Source organism: Eurosta solidaginis, chromosome 5, assembly GCF_040869045.1.
Source record: "Eurosta solidaginis isolate ZX-2024a chromosome 5, ASM4086904v1, whole genome shotgun sequence".
Taxonomy (NCBI): Eukaryota; Metazoa; Arthropoda; class Insecta; order Diptera; family Tephritidae; genus Eurosta; species Eurosta solidaginis.
Window position 1 is genome coordinate 253,510,192 of NC_090323.1, and position 20,208 is coordinate 253,530,399.

Consider the following 20,208-nt stretch of genomic DNA (forward strand, 5'->3'; position numbering starts at 1 on the left):
CGTGTTAACGGCCATGCGGAAGGACAGACGGACGACTGTGTATAAAAACTGGGCGTGGCATCAACCGATTTCGCCCATTTTCACAGAAAACAGTTAACGCCATAAAATCTATGCCCCTACCAAATTTCAAAAGGATTGGTTAATTTTTGTTCGACTTATGGCGTTAAAAGTATCCTAGACAAATTAAATGAAAAAGGGCGGAGGGAGCCACGCCCATTTTTTAATTTTCTTTTATTTTTGTATTTTGTTGAACCATATCATTACTGGAGTTGAATCTTGACATAATTTACGTATATACTGTAAAGATATTAAATTTTTTGTTAAAATTTTACTTTTAAAAATTTTTTTTTTTTTAAAGTGGGCGTGGTCCTTCTCCGATTTTGCTAATTTTATTAAGCATACATATAGTAATAGGAGTAACGTTACCGCCAAATTTCATCATGATGTCTTCAACGACTGCCAAATTAGAGCTTGCAGAACTGTTAAATTACCTTCTTTTAAAAGTGGGCGGTGCCACGGCCATTGTCCAAAATTTTACTAATTTTCTATTCTGCGTCATAAGTTCAACTCACTTCCCAGGTTTCATCGCTTTATCCGTCTTTGGTAATGAATTATCGCACTTTTTCGGTTTTTCGAAATTTTACTTATCGAAAAAGTGGTCGTGGTTATAGTCCGATGTCGTTCATTTTAAATAGCGATCTGAGATGAGTGCTCAGGAACTGACATGCCAAATTTCATCAAGATACCTCAAAATTTACTCAAGTTATCGTGTTAACGGACGGACGGACTGGCGGACATGGCTCAATCAAATTTTTTTCGATACTGATGATTTTGATATATGGAAGTCTATATCTAACTCGATTCTTTTATACCTGTACAACCAACCGTTATCCAATCAAAGTTAATATACTGAGTGAGCTCTGCTCAACTGAGTATAAAAATGTATTGGTTTTAAATCCGATACCGATCTCAATTTTTGACGTTGAAAAGTATATAAAAATAAGTAAATAATAAATATAAGTAAACAATTTGATGTATTCCACTTCCGATATTTGAGTTTTAAGAAGTTGTTAAGTTTATGGCTATATTTCATGACTGCATGTATTTATTGTTACTATATTTATTTACATCTTCCCTCCATAGTAGCAAATTAAAACCAATTTAAATAAATTTATTATTACATTACTGGCTCTTATTTATTTAGATGTTTGTAAGTATGCATGTAGGTAAACAGCTGAATAAAGCAATGTGGTGTACAATTTCATGAAATCAATTGTATGTTCGGAAGAAAAATACATGTTTTTGGAATACACATGGATGTTTCTTTTATGAACTTCACATTAGGTATGCATTGTAATACGAAAAACAAAAATTGTAAACAGAAAAGAATTGAACAAAAAGCATTTACGCAAAATACACTTCATTCAATTGTTCAACAATAAGACTACTTATTCGAATTTTATTAGATTTATGTATATATATATATATATATGTATATATATATATATATATATATATATATATATATATATATATGTACTAGGGCGGGTCGATTTAAAAATCGATCATTGCTCTGTGAAAATCGTATTCTAGGGATCAAAATAAGAAACTTTGCCGAAGGAACCACACCTCTAAAACGAATTCTGATGTCCCCGAACTTTTGAGTAGGGGCAATTTCAATTCTACCTGCTGTGCCTTGTGGTGGCTTAAAAAAACAACACAAGCAATTTTACGATCTGCAACTGTGTCACAGTGATACCTTCATTTTTTAAAACGGTTGAATAAAAAACCCACACACGACATGGAAATGCATGTCAGTGATGCCTTGGTTTTAAAAGGGGGTTGTAAAAATGCTAATTTCTAATAACTTTTTTTAATTTCTTTTCTATTACTAAGTTAAATTCATTTTTTCATTTACATATGTTCTGACCAAATAAATTTCTAAAGAGAAAAATAAACTCCAAAAAGAAAAAACATAAGCATTTCAAAGTGGGATTTTTCAAAATTTGCCCCTACGACCCAAAGGAGGGGACATCAGAATTCGTTTTAGAGGTATGGTTCCTTCGGCAAAGTTTCTTATTTTAACCCTAGAATATGATTTTCACAGAGCAATGGGCGATTTTTTTTTAATATGTACGTATATCTTAATAGCATATGTGTATATCATAACGGACTTCAAATAAAAAATATACATATTTACACACATGAATAGCAATTATTTGTACTGACAATTTAGAAACTTTTCAAAATTCATTATTTTTCATCTTGCTAAAGACAATGATTTACAGTGACTGTACTGTAAGTTATTTACACTTGACTTATATTTAAACTTAATTAACTACAAATATGAGACTCATTATATTATTGCACGACCATTTAAGGTCTTTTTATAAAATCACCAAAATTATTAGTTAAATATTTGATTATACAGTATTGCATAGTAGTTAGCAGCAGAAACAAAAATATACTAAACATTTCTATATTCTACGTACTATTGTTGAGCTAATAAATATTTAAATAACAAAACAATTGCAACATAAAATTAACTGGCAAACAAAAAAGCTCAATTTGATATTTTCCTCCATTCTTTTATGAATAAACAAAGTACAAATTCCATTTGTTTTTTTTTTTTAATTACTAGTTATACGAAATCAAAAAAACTGTTATACAGATGCAAACAAAAACATAAATTTTACAGCTCTGCTTAGTTATGTAACGCACACCTACAGTTGTGAACGCAAAAGTAGCACCAGAAATTATTAACACATTTTATTTGCTATTTTCTGAAAAAAAAATAAGTTTTAAACATTTTTTCGCAAAAATTCGATAATTAAAATTTCGAAAGTTTTGCTTTGAATTTTCAGGATTTTTCGAGTGTGTAGTTTTGTAGACCACTGAGTTTTATTTCAGATTTTTTTAAAAACATTTTTGAAAAAACATTTAACAACCAATGCGAGTTTTATACTCAAATTGCTAGAAGTACAAAACTGCGTTCCCAAAAAGGTTGTGGAAATTTTGCGTAGAAATTACGAAATAATTTTTGAAAACGGGTTGCATAGTTTTCATTGTTGAGCTCACCATCCGCTTTTTTTTAAATAAATTGTCATAAAATTTGGGAAATTCGAAAATAAAAATCTAAATTTTCATGAAAGTTTTAACACTTTTTGGATTTTCAAATTTTATCGTATTTTTTTTTTTTTATTTATTTGCATATTTATAAAATTCACTTAAGTTTTTTCAAGCCAATTTGGAAAAATGTTTGTATTATTTGAAAAAGCCGAAAACCTTTCAAAAAATCTATGCAATTTTTAATGAAATTTCAGAAATGAAACTTTTTCGTTATTGAATTAAACACATTTTTTTTTAATAAGTCATGGAAAAACTTAAAAATTTAACAAATTTTCGAAATTTCTATAAAGCTTTAGAAATTTTAAAATTTTTTCGAAAACTTTTCAGAAATTGGTCTGCATAGTTTTCGTTATGTAAGTTTTTTTTTCAACCAAATTGAATTTATGTATATTCTCGAAATAATTAGAAAATCCGATAAGCTTTTCAAATAAGTTATAGAGGAATTTGAGAAACTGCATACTTACACATTAGCCGTGTTTTTTTATACACGCGTATACGTTTACGTTTGCGCTTAAAAAAAACGCCTATCCTCGCTTGATAATGCTTAGGAGACCCATATAGCGGCAGTGGTTAAATAACTAGCTACAGTCACAGAGTGTACCGAAAAGCGGAGACACAACCCTCTGATGGCCATAGGGTATAACATATAGCTGAATCAGTTGCGATGAATTTTGGACACACATAGAATACATAGAATTAGTGTAGAGGGTGAAACATATACTCATATTTCAGTTACATCTGAGTATAATGCGTATTGAGATTTAGTAGGACACATTTTATGCGCAGCAATTTCAGAGGTGTATTTAAAGTTTGACGCTTAGCAGTCCATATAAAGTTTAAGCGCATAGACGTTTACGTGTAAAAAAAAACACGGCTATTGTTAGGCTAAAACCGATTGAACTAAAAAAACTACGTATTCAAAAAGTTTATGAAAAAGTAAAAATTTCGAAATTTTTATCAATTTTTTTAAACACTTTTTTCGAAGGATAAAAATTTTTTTAGTTAGCATACTTTCCGAATTTCTCATGAAATTTTTGAAACTTTTTTGCATTTTCGATTTTTTTATAGCATGATTTACATAGTATAATTCACTTAAGTATTTCTTACAGCAATATGAAAGAAGTTTCCGAAAAAAATTTAAAACTCGCGAAGTTTTTCAAAAATTCAATACGAATTTTTAGACTTCAAATTTAAATTTCGTTAAACTAAAATTCATTGAACTACAAAGCTGTATGCTCAAAATTTTTTTAAGAATTCCCCTTAAAAGTTTCGAAATGATATTAGACCAGAATTTATTGAACTATGTACTCGAAAAGTTCCTGAAAATTCTCAGTAAAAATATTGAAACTCTCATAAATTGGAACTTTCTCATTCTTGGAAAACGTTTTGAATTTAATAAAGTTGTTTTTTAAACCAATTTCAAAAAAATTGGACATTTCGAGAATTTGCAATCGTTCGAAATTAAAAAAAAAAAACTTTTTTGAAATGAGTTTGAATAGTTTTTGTTAAAGAGTCTAAAGGTTTTTCTAAAGCTAACGGAAATAAATCCACGACTGAGTGGAATAACACCCTATCTGGCAACCAGTTCGAATACGCCCTATCTGAAAATATTTCTCAATAATACCCCATCTCAGAATTCGGCTGAAGAGCGCCCTATCCCATCATTTTTTTCATAAACACCACAGCTAATATTAAAATGTATTGAATTTAATGAGTTTTTGAAGCCAATTCTGAGAAAAGGCGTTCTTTAACCGAATCCTGAGATGGGGTCTTTTTGAAGCAAATTCTGAAATAGGGCGTTATGCAAAAGTTTTATGAGATATGGCCTTTTCGAAATGACAGCTGAGGTAGTCTGATATTCCACCCAGCAGTCGAAATAAAAGAAGAAGATATCAGATAAAATCTGTTAATATTTTTCTTATCTAAAGAAGCTAGTGGTATGCATAATTTCGAATTTCGCATTTAGTGCTTGGATTCAGGTGTGCGTCAGTATAATCGATAATAATAAACTAATACATTTTTTTATCTAATACGTATATACACATAACTCAAAATCCCTTTCAACTACATTATTACACATGAAAATCATTGAAAAACGTTTCAGTCGCATAAATAGGTTCCACTTTTAAACTCTGCACAGTGGCACTATTCAATATATTAAAAACTATAGCAAATATAATGTATGCCGTATAAATGCCTAGAGCAATCCACCATAAAAGTTGTTCATGTAATTTTTGCTCAAAATTCTTCAGCACAATTAGACCGATTGTTAGACCAGCCAAGGCACCAGTTAAATGCGCAACATACGAAACAGAAGGACTAAACGGATAGTCACCAGCATAGCGAGCGTAAATTGCAAAACCAACATCGCAGGATGCTAAAAGAAGAAAGAAAGACATACAAAATAAGTATTCGAAATTTAATATTAATTTGGTTTCAATAATTACCAAATATTAAAATGGCAGTTAAACGCAGAATGCCATAGCGCATCTGATGAAAGTTCAACATAACATTGGCTAAATGAGCAGCTAATAGCGCGTACACACCACCGCTGGCACCAACTAAATACACTTCGGGATCGAATATGCTTGTACCTGTAAAGAGGGGAGACACAATTTTAATGTGACAAATAAAAGACAATTTTAGTTATTACTATAAAAGTTACCTAGTGAACCAGCCAATACACCCGAAACATAAATGCAAGCAATACGCGCCGAACCATGTACCATCTCTAATGGTAAACCGAAAAGTATTTGTACGCATAAATTGAAGCCGAGATGAAACCAACCAGCATGTAATACCATATAAAATATGAAGCGCCAGATTTCGTGTCGTTTATCGGGGCGATAGATGAACAATGAATCGATTGGAACCGGACCAGCTGGTTCCGCTTCGCCGTTGACGAGTGTGTGATAGGCAAAGAAGCAGAGCTTAAATATAGCAAAAAAATATTTATCAAAGTTATGTCGAAATTAGATCTTATTAATTTTAGCATGATTAGTCTATTTTTCGAAAAATTGGAATAAAAGTTCTTTAATAAATTAATGTATTTTCAACACTTCGAGTTTTGAAGTTACTTCGAACATTTTTTTAGAAAATATTTGAAAATTGTTCGAAGGTTACAAGTTTTGAGTTATTCTGAAAGTTCCCAGCAAAAATGTCGAAGTTTTCATGTATTTTTTCAACACTTGGGAGCATAGTAGACTGGGTCGAAAAAAAAAATTGCCAATGTCCGCTCCTAAATTTAAAGATTATGTTGAAAGGGTTTCGGAAAATTTTTTTTAAATTTTTTTTTATCCTTCGAAATACAGCCGAAAAGGTTTTTTTGTTTTGATATGTCATTACTTTGGCCTTGAGAAGCTTCACATTTCCATTTAATGTCCTTTTAAGCTATGATGTCGTTTTCACATGATTAGGTCAGCTAACAAAATTTTACCCCCCTAATGTATACTTTTTTCCTTGCCAAACGAAAGTACTTAAAAATTCAAGAAATGTTGCTTTGAAACCATATTACTAAAATAATAAACAAAGAAGTTATAGCACTTTCAATAGTTATTGCAACTGTTATTTTACCTGATTCTTATTATACTTAGACCTGAAACTCATGATATTGTAACGAATTTACTGCAAATCCTCTTATTTACAACCTTCTGCTAAGTTCGAATCACTAAACTGTTGAATAAATAACTCCAATATTTAATAATGCAAAATGGCCTTTATTCAAGTACTTTCAAAACAACACTTCTATTGCTCGAAACTGATTATCGCGCCTCTAGTGTTGTTGCCTTTTATACTCTCTGATTTTCTCGTTCGCATCTTCTAGGCGCTTCCATTTCCAGAATCTACTAGTTGGCCATCAGCTATCAAATTTCTCAGCTGTAACTACAGATGCACGATTTTATAGCTTCTCTCATTGCATACTTTCGGGAGTATCTCAGATATATGCATGTGGTTGTGCGTTGCTTCTCCGCAGCGTGTACGTATATATGTATGTATGTGTAGACATAATGATTGATTCGTTTATGTAGATACAAGTGACTGTCTGCTTTATTGTTGTTGTGACTTCATTAACTTAGCATGAGACTAGGGATGTGAGTATCACTTATACTACGTTTCCACCAAACCCAAACTCCGTGTTTGCCAGTTTGTAAGCCTGTTAAAACATATCGAAAAATATCGCGAAAGCTATCGAAAAACGCGTTTTAACTTCGGTATCAATAATGCGAAAGCAAAAATCAAAATTTGCATTTCTGCCAAGAGATATTTTGCATAAAAGAGTTGGCAAACACGGAGTTTGGGTTTGGTGGAAACGTAGCATTAGTGTCACTCATATTCGTCACAATATTTTTGGAGGAAACATTGCAGGGTTTGCATTTAAAATTTAATAAAGATATGCCAAATATCATGAATAGGGGAAGTCAAAGTAAATAAGTGAGTCAAACTTGTTGTTTCGTATTTATAATAATAACACTATGCGACAAAATCACCTTTTTTTCTGGGTATTGGACAAACCCCACTTTTTCGTAGAGATTGAGGCTTAAGTAAACAAAGTACTATCTCCGTTTTTCGAACTTAGCATCCAAAAAATAGATATCGACTTACGAAGTTCGAAGTTCGAAATTCTACATTTCGAAATTTTATTTTTTTTTTTTTTGTTAACGCGTTCAGCAAATTGAAAAAGTAAAAATGTGGGCGTGGTCAGCTCTTTTCCTTTATTTGAAGGGCTGAATTCTTTTTTTGAGAAATTTAGTATAACAGCTGTTATACGAGGTGAAACGTCAGAACACAGCTGACGTAATCATGTTAGCTGACATAATCATGTGAAAACGACTTCATAGCTTAAAAGTACATTAAACGGAAATGTGAAGCTTCTCAAGGCCAAAATAATGGCATATCAATTTTACAAATCGGACGTCAAATAACCAAGTTACAACGAAAAAACCTTTTCGGCTGTATTTCGAAGGATCAAAAAAAATTAAAAAAATTTTTCCGAAACCTTCTCAACATAATCTTTAAATTTAGGGGCGGACATTAGCAACTGTTTTTTTTTTTTTTTTTTTTGTATGGGGACCAACCAAGTCTAGCGCATAGTCATAGTCGAAATAAAATAGGTTTTATCTTTTTTGTCAGATAGCTCATAGAAAATTATGTCAAAAAGCTACAACTAAATTTAAAACCTATTTTATTTTGACTATGACTATGCGCCTTGGAATTTCGAAATTATTTCAAACAATTTTTTATAAACTGGTAGGAAAATCGTTTCGAAGAAATTGCGAAATTCGAGTTTTTCAAATAATCAATGCAAATTTTAAGACTTTAAATTTACATTTTTTAGACTAAAATTTATTGAATCAAAACGTTTCTAAAAATATTCAGTAAAAATATCGAAATTATCATAATGGTCCGGGTTTTCAGTGCGAGTTTAAACTTCAATTAAAGTTGACTACAGTTTAACCCTGCCAATTCGTCCGTTTAAGCTGAGATGTGCAGCAAAATTGTATGTTATTGAATAAAGTGGCAAGGTCAAACACTAGTCAATTTTAGCTGCAGTGTAAATTCGCACTGAAAAACCTGGTTAAAGTTGTTCAAAAACTTTAGGAATTTTCTAGTTTTTCCGCAAACGTTTTGAATTTATTAAAATTGTTTGTAAACCAATTTCGAATATTTAGAAAATGCGACATATTTTCTTTTGAAAAAGGCGGTCGGTCGGTCTCACACCTCCTGGCAACAGTAAATTTTTACTAGTTCTTTATTCTTTATAACTTTATGTCTATTTGATCTGATCCAATCATATTTGGTACCGAGATCTAAGAAATTCGGAAAAGTTGGCAGTACAAACCACCGGGTTTTATATAGTACTCGAATTGTGTAGTTTTAGGATCACGCAAGACTCTTTCCGCGACTTTAAATGTTTTAAGATCTTCACGGAGTTCTTAGGGGAAAATTTCGGGACTATCTCCGTAATACTGAGGATTGCTTTTGTTTCATTATTATTTTAGACCAATGTTAAAAAAATAATACGTATGGAAGAATATCGACCATTATCGAAAAGCATCCAGTATAGGCGGAGGCGGATCCAGAGAGGCAAAAAAGTAGTATGGAAAACGTAACCGGTTTCGAAACTGCTACTGGAACCAAATGAGAAGCAGATATCGAAAAATAAACGGTATTGAAAAAATTACGGTATCGGAAAAAGAGCATTTTCGTGAGACAATGTTCTTCAAAATTTTATTGAAAAACGCCCTACTTTAGCTAAAAACGTAATTTATCTTGAGATGTAATATCTCTTATGTTTATGAGGCATTTTTTGTTTGCCTGCATTTTTGAAGCGGCAGCCGAGATACGGTGATATTCCACTCAGCAGTCGAAATAATCGAGTCTATTTTAAAATTGACGGCTTTTGAATGAGAGAATTCACCATAAAGCAGAAGGTCTGCAATAAATTTGATGATAGGATAGTCCTTCATAACATAAATATTGCAATACCTTTCAACACTGCGAGAAAAACTTCCTAAATTACAAATCTTATGATTTTTTTAAAAAAGATATGTAGAGAATATCTATGTAGTCACACCCGCCTACTTTAGAGATTTTTCCGAATCCAGCCAGTACCGACGATTTATAAACAAAGGTGCGATGCGGTGTTCTAAGCCATATCTAAAGTCAACTTCATAAAAACTTTCTAGCGAACCTTATGAAGCAAAGTATCATTATTAGTTGACCTGCTAGAAGACCAAGAACACATCTTTTTATCACACGTTTGAGACAAAAATATGAATATTTATATCCAGCTGTACTTGTACACGGGGTATTATGACTTTGATTGAATAGCGGTTGGTTGTACAGGTATAAAGGAATAGAGATAGATATAGACATCCATATATCAAAATCATCTGTATCGAAAAAATGTTATTAAGACATGTCCGTCCGTCCGTCTCTTCGTCCGTTAACACGATAACTTCAGCAAATATTGAGATATCTTCATCAAATTCGGTATATGGGCTTATCTGGACCCAGAATATATTGGTAATGAAAATGAGCGAAACGGGCGATGACCACGACCACTTTTTCGATATCGGAAATTTTGAAAAATGGAAAAAATGAGAATTCAAAAACTAATACCGCTAAGCTAATGAAATTTGATAGGTTGCTTGAGTATTAATATAATATGTTTAATGATTCACTCTCGTGTGAATGCTGACAAGTGTAAAATCTTTCACTTAATATACATAAATACATTATATTAATTAAAAATAATTCATTTATCGTTATTTACCTCAATAATTGTCATTAAAATTATGAATAAAGGCGGAGGACAACACGAATAACGATCTGCGTAATATTTCCGATCACGCTCTTCGGGCAATATTTCCATAGCGATGACGTGTACCATTTTCTTAAAGAAAGGTGGCTCTTCTAATATAAGATGGAAATCATTTTCGGAACAAACTTCTCGATCACGATGATGAACTGCACATTTAAAACTACGTGAACGTTTCCCACTCATCTGAAATAAAATAAAAAATCAAATGTTTATACATATATGTACAATCGGTATAGGATGCATATATAACTATAATTTTTTTTCATATAACAGGGGTTCGAACCACATTTCGACTACTGAGTGATATATCACATCTTGGAAAACGACCCAAATCAGAATATTTTTGACGAACAGCCTAACTCAGAATTTATATTCATAACGTAATGGGGCGCAATATTTGGTAGATAGGCTATTGAAAGATGCACCCAAAACCTATAACTGAATTTAAGTACCTACTTAATTCAGATTATTTTCGAAAATATTTGATTTTAAAAATTTTGATTTGTTGAGTCACCCTATGTTCATTGCAGAAGAGCCAACCAAAAATTCTGCACCAAGTGACTGCACGGTGGCCACATCATATATCAATTCGAGACCAAACTTAAGTATGAAAGCTGACCAAAATTCTAAAAAAGCCTCAAAATTAAAAAACACAAAAAATGTCTCCCCATTTCCTCTCACAATAAAACTTGATAAGTGAAATATCATTGATTCAAAACTATTTTTTGCTAAGTTATAGCTTATTATCCTAGTCTATGACCCTTTTAAACTTGTTTTATATCTAAGTTGCCGTGGTCTTTAACCGATCCCGTCCATTTTTACTAGAAATATTTTCTGCTATAAGGAAAATATGTGTACACAATTTCATTACGATATGTTAATTTTTCTTCGAGTTATGGCTCCCGAAACATAGAAAATTGCTTAGTCATAAAAGGGGCGGTGTCACGCCCATTTTTAAAATTTGAAGTTTTTCCTATTTATTGTTATAAATGCACTTGGAAAATGAAAATCTAAAATAATAGTTTTCAGGGAATATAACAGGTCTCATTCTTTTCAATGGAATTATGGGAGCGAGATCATTGAAATTGTAAATGAGTACAAGTACTTGGGAGTTCTATTGAACTACAAATTATCGTACATGAAGGACCTTGAGGCGAAACTGGCAGAGGTTAAGACAGCTATAAATGCTACATGGTTAAAATGCATAAATAACCCTCGCATTTGTATCTCAAAAAAAATGAAGAATTTTGACGCGGCATGTAGGTCCATCATGTTGTACGGTGCCCAAATATGGGGTGTTGATAAGTTTGAATGCGTAGAGAAACTTCTGCGTTTCTTTGTAAAAAAGTTAATCTTTCTGCCATCTAACACACCAACTCTTATGATACACCTAGAATCAGGTTTATGCTCCCTATTCATACATACTTTGCGTACACATATGCTTTATATTTCACGATGTTTAAGTTTGACTCCAAACAGACTCCCCCGCGTTGTAGCAGAGGAAGCAGTAAGGCAAGGTTCCTACTGGGTCAAAAAGTGGAAAAACATTTACGAAAGTGTTAACATGATTCCCCAGTCGGACTTCTCCCACGCATCGCTCAAGCTTAGTATTCCAATAGTAGTAGAAAAATTGATTCAAAAAGAGTTTGATAACTACACCGAAAGTGCACGCCAGTCTAGGTCACATGACCTCTACTCCGGCTTTATTCCTACGGACTCCACCTATTTTAATGATACGTATTCTGCGTATGCCATAAGTCTGATCTTCCGGGCAAGGGGTGGCTTGCTAAATCTTAATGCTAGAACTTTCAAAAATGTTGCTTCCGTAAACTGCTCTATTTGCGATCTAAATGCTGTTGTAGACACATACCATTTCATTGGCATATGTCCTATATATAAAGATATTCGGTATAAATGTTTTGGTGAGAAAGTTTTAGATCTTTAGATGATGATAAATATCCTTAAAGGTTGTAACTATCATTCGCTTTACGTATATATAAGTAACTGTCTTAAATATAGAAGTCTTATTATGAACAAATTTTCCTATATGTTTGTTTAGATATAAGTGATATTAAGACACACAAAATTTATTGTTATTGTCTAAAAAAAATTTCTATTTATTTTATATCTAATTTTATATAAATAAACTACTACTATCCTGCAAAAATTGTTGGATTACGTGTTCCATTTTCTTCATGTTTGAGTACTCTAAGAATACTCCTTTGCAATGCGTTTGCGGACCACCATCAGCCGATCATTGCTCGTTTTTTAACGACCGTGATCACGACACGATGAAAATCGAACAGAGTTGCCAAAAGTAAAATATTGCATACAAATAACTGATAAAAAAATTTTTCTATGGCAACTCTGATAAAATGCAACTGGTTTTATGTATACATACTATAGTACAGAGAAATATTAGTTTCTTTATTCACGCAAATGCTAAATAACATAAGTATATTCGTAGTATAAAATATAAAAGTTGCATTGCCCCTCTCCATTTACTTTCATTTTAAATTAAATTCAATCCGATAATTCATTCCGACACAATTCCTCTTTAGTACTTTGGCATATGATCCTCTGTGGGTGCTCCATGGAGTACTACAGTGAAAATACTTTGGAAAGTACTCTCACGTATGTACTCTATGGAATACTCACAAACAAAGCGAGAGTGGGATCACCTACTCCTCTCCTAGGACATCGCAATGTTAATTGGAGCACATTTTTTGTATGAATACAGATTAGTTTTGGAACACTCCTATACTCCCAAAGGAGTATTCCTTACACTATTTATGGAGTACTCGCGTTTTTGAAGGGTACTACTATAAAGCCCTTTTTTGCAAAGATATAGCTTATTTTATTCGTCCACTACCCTTTTAAAAATCTTTTATATAAAAGTGGGCATGGTCCTTAACCGATTTCGTTAATTTTCTTCAAAGCATTCATTATAGTAAAGGAAACCGCTCTGCCGAATTTTGTTACGATAGGTTTAACGATTTTTGATTTACGATTAATAATATTTGTAAAATTGATGTTATCACAAGTGGGCGGTGCGACGCCCATTTTAAACATTTTTTTTAAATTTTTATCAAGAGTCAGTATGAGTCCACTCGTCAAATTTCAAAATTCTAGGTGTATTATTTACTAAATAATCAGGTTTTTTGTGTTTTTCAAAATGTTATATATATAAAAAGTGGGCGTGGTTATCATCCGATGTAGCTCATTTTCAATACCAATCAATTCTGGGTCCAGATAAGCTCATGTAACAAATTTGGTAAAGATATCTCAATATTTACTCAAGTTATTGTTAACGGACAGACGGACGGATGGACATATGGCTCAATCAAATTTTTTTTCGATACTGATGATTTTGATATATGGAAGTCTATATCTATCTCGATTCCTTTATACCTGTACAACCAACCGTTATCCAATCAAAGTTATGATACCCTGTGTACAAGTACAGCTGGGTATAAATAAATACGTCTGAAAAATGTACGAGTTGTATCCCTCATGTCATATAAAGTTTTGAAATTCGTCACAAACTTAATATACTATTTCATTTTGAAGAAAGGTATAAAATTAAAGTTTGAATACAGTAAATGAATTAATTTAAAAAAATATAATATTTATAAAAATGGATAAATTAAATTTAAAAAAATGTTAAACAAAGACAGCAAAGCGCGGATTTGAACTTCATCCATCACGATGGCGTCCTACACTTTTACTTCTGTTATAGAATTTCCATACTAAAACAGCTATTAAATTCGAAGATAGATAAAACGTGTAATATTGTGTATGGTTGCAAAGAAAAACAAAGTTTCATCGAATTTCATAAAGGGAAAGCAAATCAAAAAAAAATGGACTTGCGTACCAAGCCCCTAAGCCCCTAGGCCCAACGAAACGAACCATTTTTGAGTGAAATTAACCAATATGGCAGCCGTAAACAAAACTAAGGCAGCGCGACGAAATTCAAATCACAAATATTCAGCACAGCATAATTGCCGTTTCGCCAAACAAGATGCGCTGCTGCAACAACAACACAACAGCATAGCTTGCGAATTGATAAGCACACTCCCGCACACACAAACATACCAACAAAGCGTGAAAATGCAAAAACAGAAACAAATACAAAACAAACTCACAAATTTCTTCTGCAACTCAACTGCGATTTTGTTTGGAATCCTTCATATTTACTTGCACAATAATTTATTAACCATTTAATACTTTTAAACTTTAAATAAACAATCAAAATAAACGCAGTTTTTACAACGAAAACACCGCTACGAATTTATGCAAATTATTTTTGTTGTCAATCGCCAACGCCACGGAGTTTTTTTATTTTGATTTTCAAATTCAGCAATTAGGTGAGCGGCAAAAACGAAGTGTGGGTGCGTTCGAATTTCGGAAACAGTGCTGTGCAGTTAAATTGGAAATGAGAAACAGGTAGTAATGTCTAATTAGGTACCTATGATATTAAGAAATTTGGACTTTTTCGTCAAAATTAGACACCGAAGTCCTAGTTTTTCAGTGCAAACCTAAACTTCAGTTTAAGTTGACTTGAGTTTAACCCCGCTACTTCAGCCACCTAAACTAAGATAAACAGCAAGTGTTCTCCCACAAATTGGCAATGTTAAACTCTAGCCAACTTTAACTGAAGTTTAAACTCTCACTGAAAACCCTCACGGAGCTTTAAGGTGTTTACTGGGGACAGAGCTCTTTGGCAAAAAGGGTATCCATATACTAACCATGACTCAGAGGTTTGTTTCACGGATGGATCGAAATTTGATTACGGAAATGCGGCAGCTGACATCGATTCAATAAATCGATTCCAACAGGATGCTTATATTTCAGGCAGAAATGCATGGATTAGAAGTTTGCAGTATAGGATGTCTAGGAAGAGGCTTATACTTGGGGAATATTTTCATTAGCGTGCGTTGCAGTCTCACACAACTACTTGTAGGGTAGTGGATGAATGCATTGTAGCTCTAGTCATTTGGGAGCGAAAGATAGGTTTTGTTAGAAATGCTGTTAGCAACATTTTATGGCTTAGAACCCTTATGCGGACTGATAATCGCACACATGAGGGAAACCATAAGGAAACAAAGCAGTACAGAAAACATTGAATCGAATGTTTAGGATAAGGACAGGACAAATTGTCTGTAGTCCGAGCAACTCGATCATTAGCCAAAGTCATTATTCTAAGCAGAGCGGACCTTCAAACTATCAGTGATCAGAACTGCTTTATAAGAAGTTATGAGCGTTTCTTTGTTTTTGCTTTCAACAAAGGACTTGACGAATTTTAAAACGGCACTGAACTAAACAACAATTACGGTTGCATGCTCACCGAAAGACAGGTCACTTAAGGAGGTCGCACCCAATATTTTTGCATGTCGGAGCAGTAACGTGATGCCATCGACGTGAATTTCCAGTATCGCAGACATTCGCCACTCCACGTCGTAAAAAACATCGCCGAAGACAAGGCTGGTGATGTAACACACAGATCTCGATTGTTCGTAGCGAAAGATCTCAGAATTAATATTGCATGCACAGATTCATGTCTATGAGACCTATTTGTATATTGTACCTTATATTTCGCTTTGGCAAATCTTTCTAAAACGCCGATTCACGGGCTCGACTCTAGCTGGTGTTTTGTAAGATCTGCGTTCGATTTCCCAGCTTGTCAATGAACAAATGTTTATGACGGAACAAAAATTTCATATATCTTCATAACAACAAATTTTGTTGTAATGCTAACAGCCAAACCTGATCATCTTAACTACCGCCAAAGACACATAACAATTACTTATGTAACAAAGTGAGCTAGCCAGCTAACCCAGCACGAAGTCATGCCGCGTTTGCGTGTTGGCACAATGTTAAAATATCAATGCCGGTGGTCCTTCGTACACCTCCAAGGACATGCGACTGCGAGAATATAGACAAGCAAATGTGAGCTCTTTGTAAAAGAATAAAATAATGACATTATCACCCACATGCTGAGCCACAGGCCAGTAGTGATCGGTGGCGGAGGCGGCATTTACTAAGAGAACTGCCGGTCAGGTCGGCTGGTCAGTCGTATGACGAGCAATGAACAAGAAAAGATGCCAGTAAGTCGCTCACTCAGTTTTTGGTTTCTCGCCTTTGAATGTCATCTATATAAACTGATTTTCTTTCCCTTTTTTGCTAAGTTTGTCCTCTTTTGCTTTCTTCCTACGTCACCACACACACAAACATATCTACATTAGTTGTTTTTATTTATGCAATAATAAATTGTGCGTGTCACAAACAAATGATAAACACTTTTGTATGGATGCCGACACGCTCTGTAAATCTCGGACAAAAGGCGGACCGAGTAAATGGCTGGTGTCCTTTTTTGTTTGTTTGTTTGTATGGACGACAGTTAGCCACTGTGATCTAGTGACTTCTTGGCCCAATTAGGTGTATAAGAAATAAAGTAGACAACAAAAAAACGATTGTACAAATTATGTGCATTGATGTGTGTGCGGGTGGGTTTGTATGTGTGTATCTAAAATGTGCGTAAAATTACGGACAATCCTTGTTTATCAGTAAAAATTTGTTATTGTGCTGCGGCATATTTTTGATCTCTACATTTTACACATTTTCACTAAGTCCACTCCACTAACATAAAGTCAGGGGTGTATGCAGACGTCGAGCAAGGGAGGGGTAGAGGTTTAGTGGTGGGAAACTGGTGCTTGCTGCGTATTGACCCTTTGAAGGCACTGTCAAATCACCCGGCTCATAAAATCCCCATACCTGATTGCAATGAAGGCAAGGTAGACGCATTGAAAGTGATTCACCGTCTTATCTTCGTCAAGGCAAGAAGTGCCAGTTAAGCCATCACTTGCACTACTGACCCAACGCCTGTACAATATAACACCTAAGCCAGGTAGACGCACAATAAATGCGTCCTTCGCCGTATCATCCTTCTCAGGTAAGAAAACATAGTAAAGAAGCAACATTTTTTACTACAGTTGAGTATTTGACAGTACTTCGAACTGTGTAACCGCAAATTTAGGCACCTTTTATGACACCAATGTATAAACTTGGGTTTATTCTAACCCCGCTGGTTCGTGCCGCAAACGCACATTTTTATAAAGGCACGAAGGTTAAAAAACACAGAATTTACATTGCTAAGCCTAAGCCCTATACGTAAATACAGCGAAGGTGAAGTAAATGCATTGAAAATGCTCCACAGTCCCATCTTCCTCGATGCACGACCCAACGCCTCTATCATATCCCACCAAAGCCAAGGTAGACGTACAATAAATATTTTGCTATCTTATTCTACTCAGGTCCAAAGAAGCAAAACACTTTTACTACCAACTAAGTACTTGATGACTATCCGGATTAGGTAACCGGAAATGTACCCACATGCTTCGACTTTAATGTCGAACCTTGCGTATATTCTAACATCAACATAGACTGTGGACAGAGCGTTCACCATAGTCTAGGCCTTTTCCTGTTTACAGACCTATGCAGCTATGCGGCTCTACACCTAACACTAGATAGCAGTATAGCAGCGGGTGCGGAAGGCCTGCGTCGCTATCTATGCTTGTAAAGCGATGTTCGGTAAGAAGTGGGGTTTCAGGCCGAAGATGTTCCCTTGGCTGTATGAGGCAGTAGTGCGGCGAGTGCTGACGTATGGCTCTATAGTGTGGTGGGAAGCTCTTAGCAAGAAGTGCAACCTCACCAGTCTACAGAAGGTCCAACGTACTGCGTGCGTTGGGGCCACCGGAGCCTGCCGCACCTGCCCCACTACGGCTTTGGACCCCATCTTAAACCTGCTTCCGATAGACATGCACATACTATGTACAGCGGCGCAGACCGCACTGAGACTTAGGCAGTCTGGGTGTTGGAAGGATACTCAGAAGGGGCATGGCAGCATCCTTAATCTACTCCCGACGGGAGTAATAAATTCCGATATAGATTATAATCCCCGCAAACTTCAGTTTGTTGGCAACATAACTACTATCATTCCAAGTAGGAATGATTGGAAGAGGGAAACGGCTCCAGTGGGTAGCGGCATACTAATCTACACTGATGGCTCTAAGATGGGCTCAGGGGTTGGAGCTGATGTCTTCTCGCACTCCCTAGAAATTTCTACGTCGCTCAAACCACCGTCATACTGCAGTGTATTTCAAGCAGAAGTCCTCGCAATTTGACAGGCCCGTAAACTGCTCGAGGCCAAGACCATAACTGGCAAAGTGTCTATCCTTGCTGACAGTCAAGTAGCAGTTAGGCGATAGCTACACCATACACTAGTTCAAAGCTGGTAGGGTCATGCAATCAAATTTTATCGGCTCTGACCGTCACTCTGGAAATATCCATTATCTGGGTTCCGGGACATAGTGGAATCGAGGGAAATGCGATGGCTGACGAACTGGCACGTAGGGGCTCAGCAGAGGGGGGTGAGAGAACAGCCAGTGTCGGTGCACGGCGTAGATTACCGTAGCGTGTGTAATGAGTGAATGCTACAATACCCCCGGGGGTGGCCAAGGGAGTTATTCGAGATTTTTATGTGAACAAAGCCCGACAAAAATGGAAGAGCACTGCGGGTTGTGCGATTTCAAAAGCCATTTGGCCGGTCTACAACGAAAGGAAAACAATGTATCTGCTGGGGAGATCTAGGACCGACACCCATAGACTTATAGCGGTCTGCACTGGTCACTGGGCTCTAGGCACGCATGCGGAAAAGATGGGTATTCCACACGATGACCACTGCAGAAGTTGTAAGGACATACATAGATAAAAAAGAGACTGTCCCGTTTAAGAACCCGTTTAAGATCATTCGGGAGCCCCTTTTTAGAAGATCTAAGAATATTAGCGGAAATAGGGATGGCAAACATTATTAATTATTTTATAAACAACTCAGGTTGGTTGTAAAACATATCCATGTAGTACTCAATAGGTTCAGACGAGTTTTATGGCATCAAAACGGCTTTTCATTAGCTACTTGGGCGACCATAGTTGCAGCCATTATACCTACCTACCTACCATAGCAGCGAACTAGAGAGTTTTGATAACTTATTTCACAAGACTAATTTTTCCTGTGACAAGAGCTGTGATTGCCATTGGCGATTTCTTTCAAGCTTTGGTTGAGATATACTGTCATTTTTAAGTCGCTGTGACAAAAGATCACAGGTGAATTTATATTTCTTAAATCTAATCTGCCAGCTCTTCGGAATTTATAAAATATAGACCTCATATGTATATTTTTCTCACTCAACTTCCTTTGGCGGGTGCTCAAATAGCGATTCAAATATACCTTGAGTCCAGGCTGTGGCAGCGGTTCTTCTTACAGCAGCTGACCCCTCCAATGTATACGCTCTTGAATGCATTTTTATAAGCACACATCACTAAATAAGTGTGTAAGTATGTTTATGAGACACTAAAGAGCATTTCTTAAAAACACCGAATCGAGATCTGTGTGCCCGAAATGGCACTAAGGATGTCTCTTATGAGAAATGATTATGTGTGTATGGTGACATATCTATGTATGTAAGTATTAATATTAGTGCTGCAAAAAAAAAGGCTCCTACGTATTACACAAAATGTGTGTATGCTTCTGGGTGTTCCATTGTTGACAACACAAACTGCGGGCGTTGGACAATTTAATTCCATGAATCGAGCAGTTGTGGAAGCAATTGATAAGACAAGTCGGAAGTTCAAAGTGTTGGTACGCTCTATTAGTTTCATCATTTTTTTTTATTTGCTTGCCTTTTTGCCTACAACAT

General features: G+C 34.9%; 1 protein-coding gene across 2 annotated transcripts in view; it reads right to left on the reverse strand.

Annotated features, from left to right (window-relative positions):
* Positions 1-1,511: 1,511 nt before the first annotated feature.
* The window catches only part of stet (stem cell tumor), a 108,055-nt gene continuing 89,358 nt past the window's right edge, over positions 1,512-20,208 (reverse strand). Inside the window, exons 1-5 of one of the 2 annotated variants that reach the window (XM_067789811.1) lie at positions 14,599-14,793; positions 10,406-10,636; positions 5,795-6,059; positions 5,577-5,723; positions 1,512-5,506 (exon numbers count right to left, since the gene is read on the reverse strand). In XM_067789811.1, the coding sequence (XP_067645912.1) occupies positions 5,202-5,506; positions 5,577-5,723; positions 5,795-6,059; positions 10,406-10,636 (948 nt within the window). In that variant the 5' untranslated portion in view covers positions 14,599-14,793 and the 3' untranslated portion in view covers positions 1,512-5,201. Of the gene's footprint in view, positions 5,507-5,576; positions 5,724-5,794; positions 6,060-10,405; positions 10,637-14,598; positions 14,794-20,208 lie in introns of those variants that run through there. The other variant, XM_067789810.1, reaches the window with a different exon arrangement.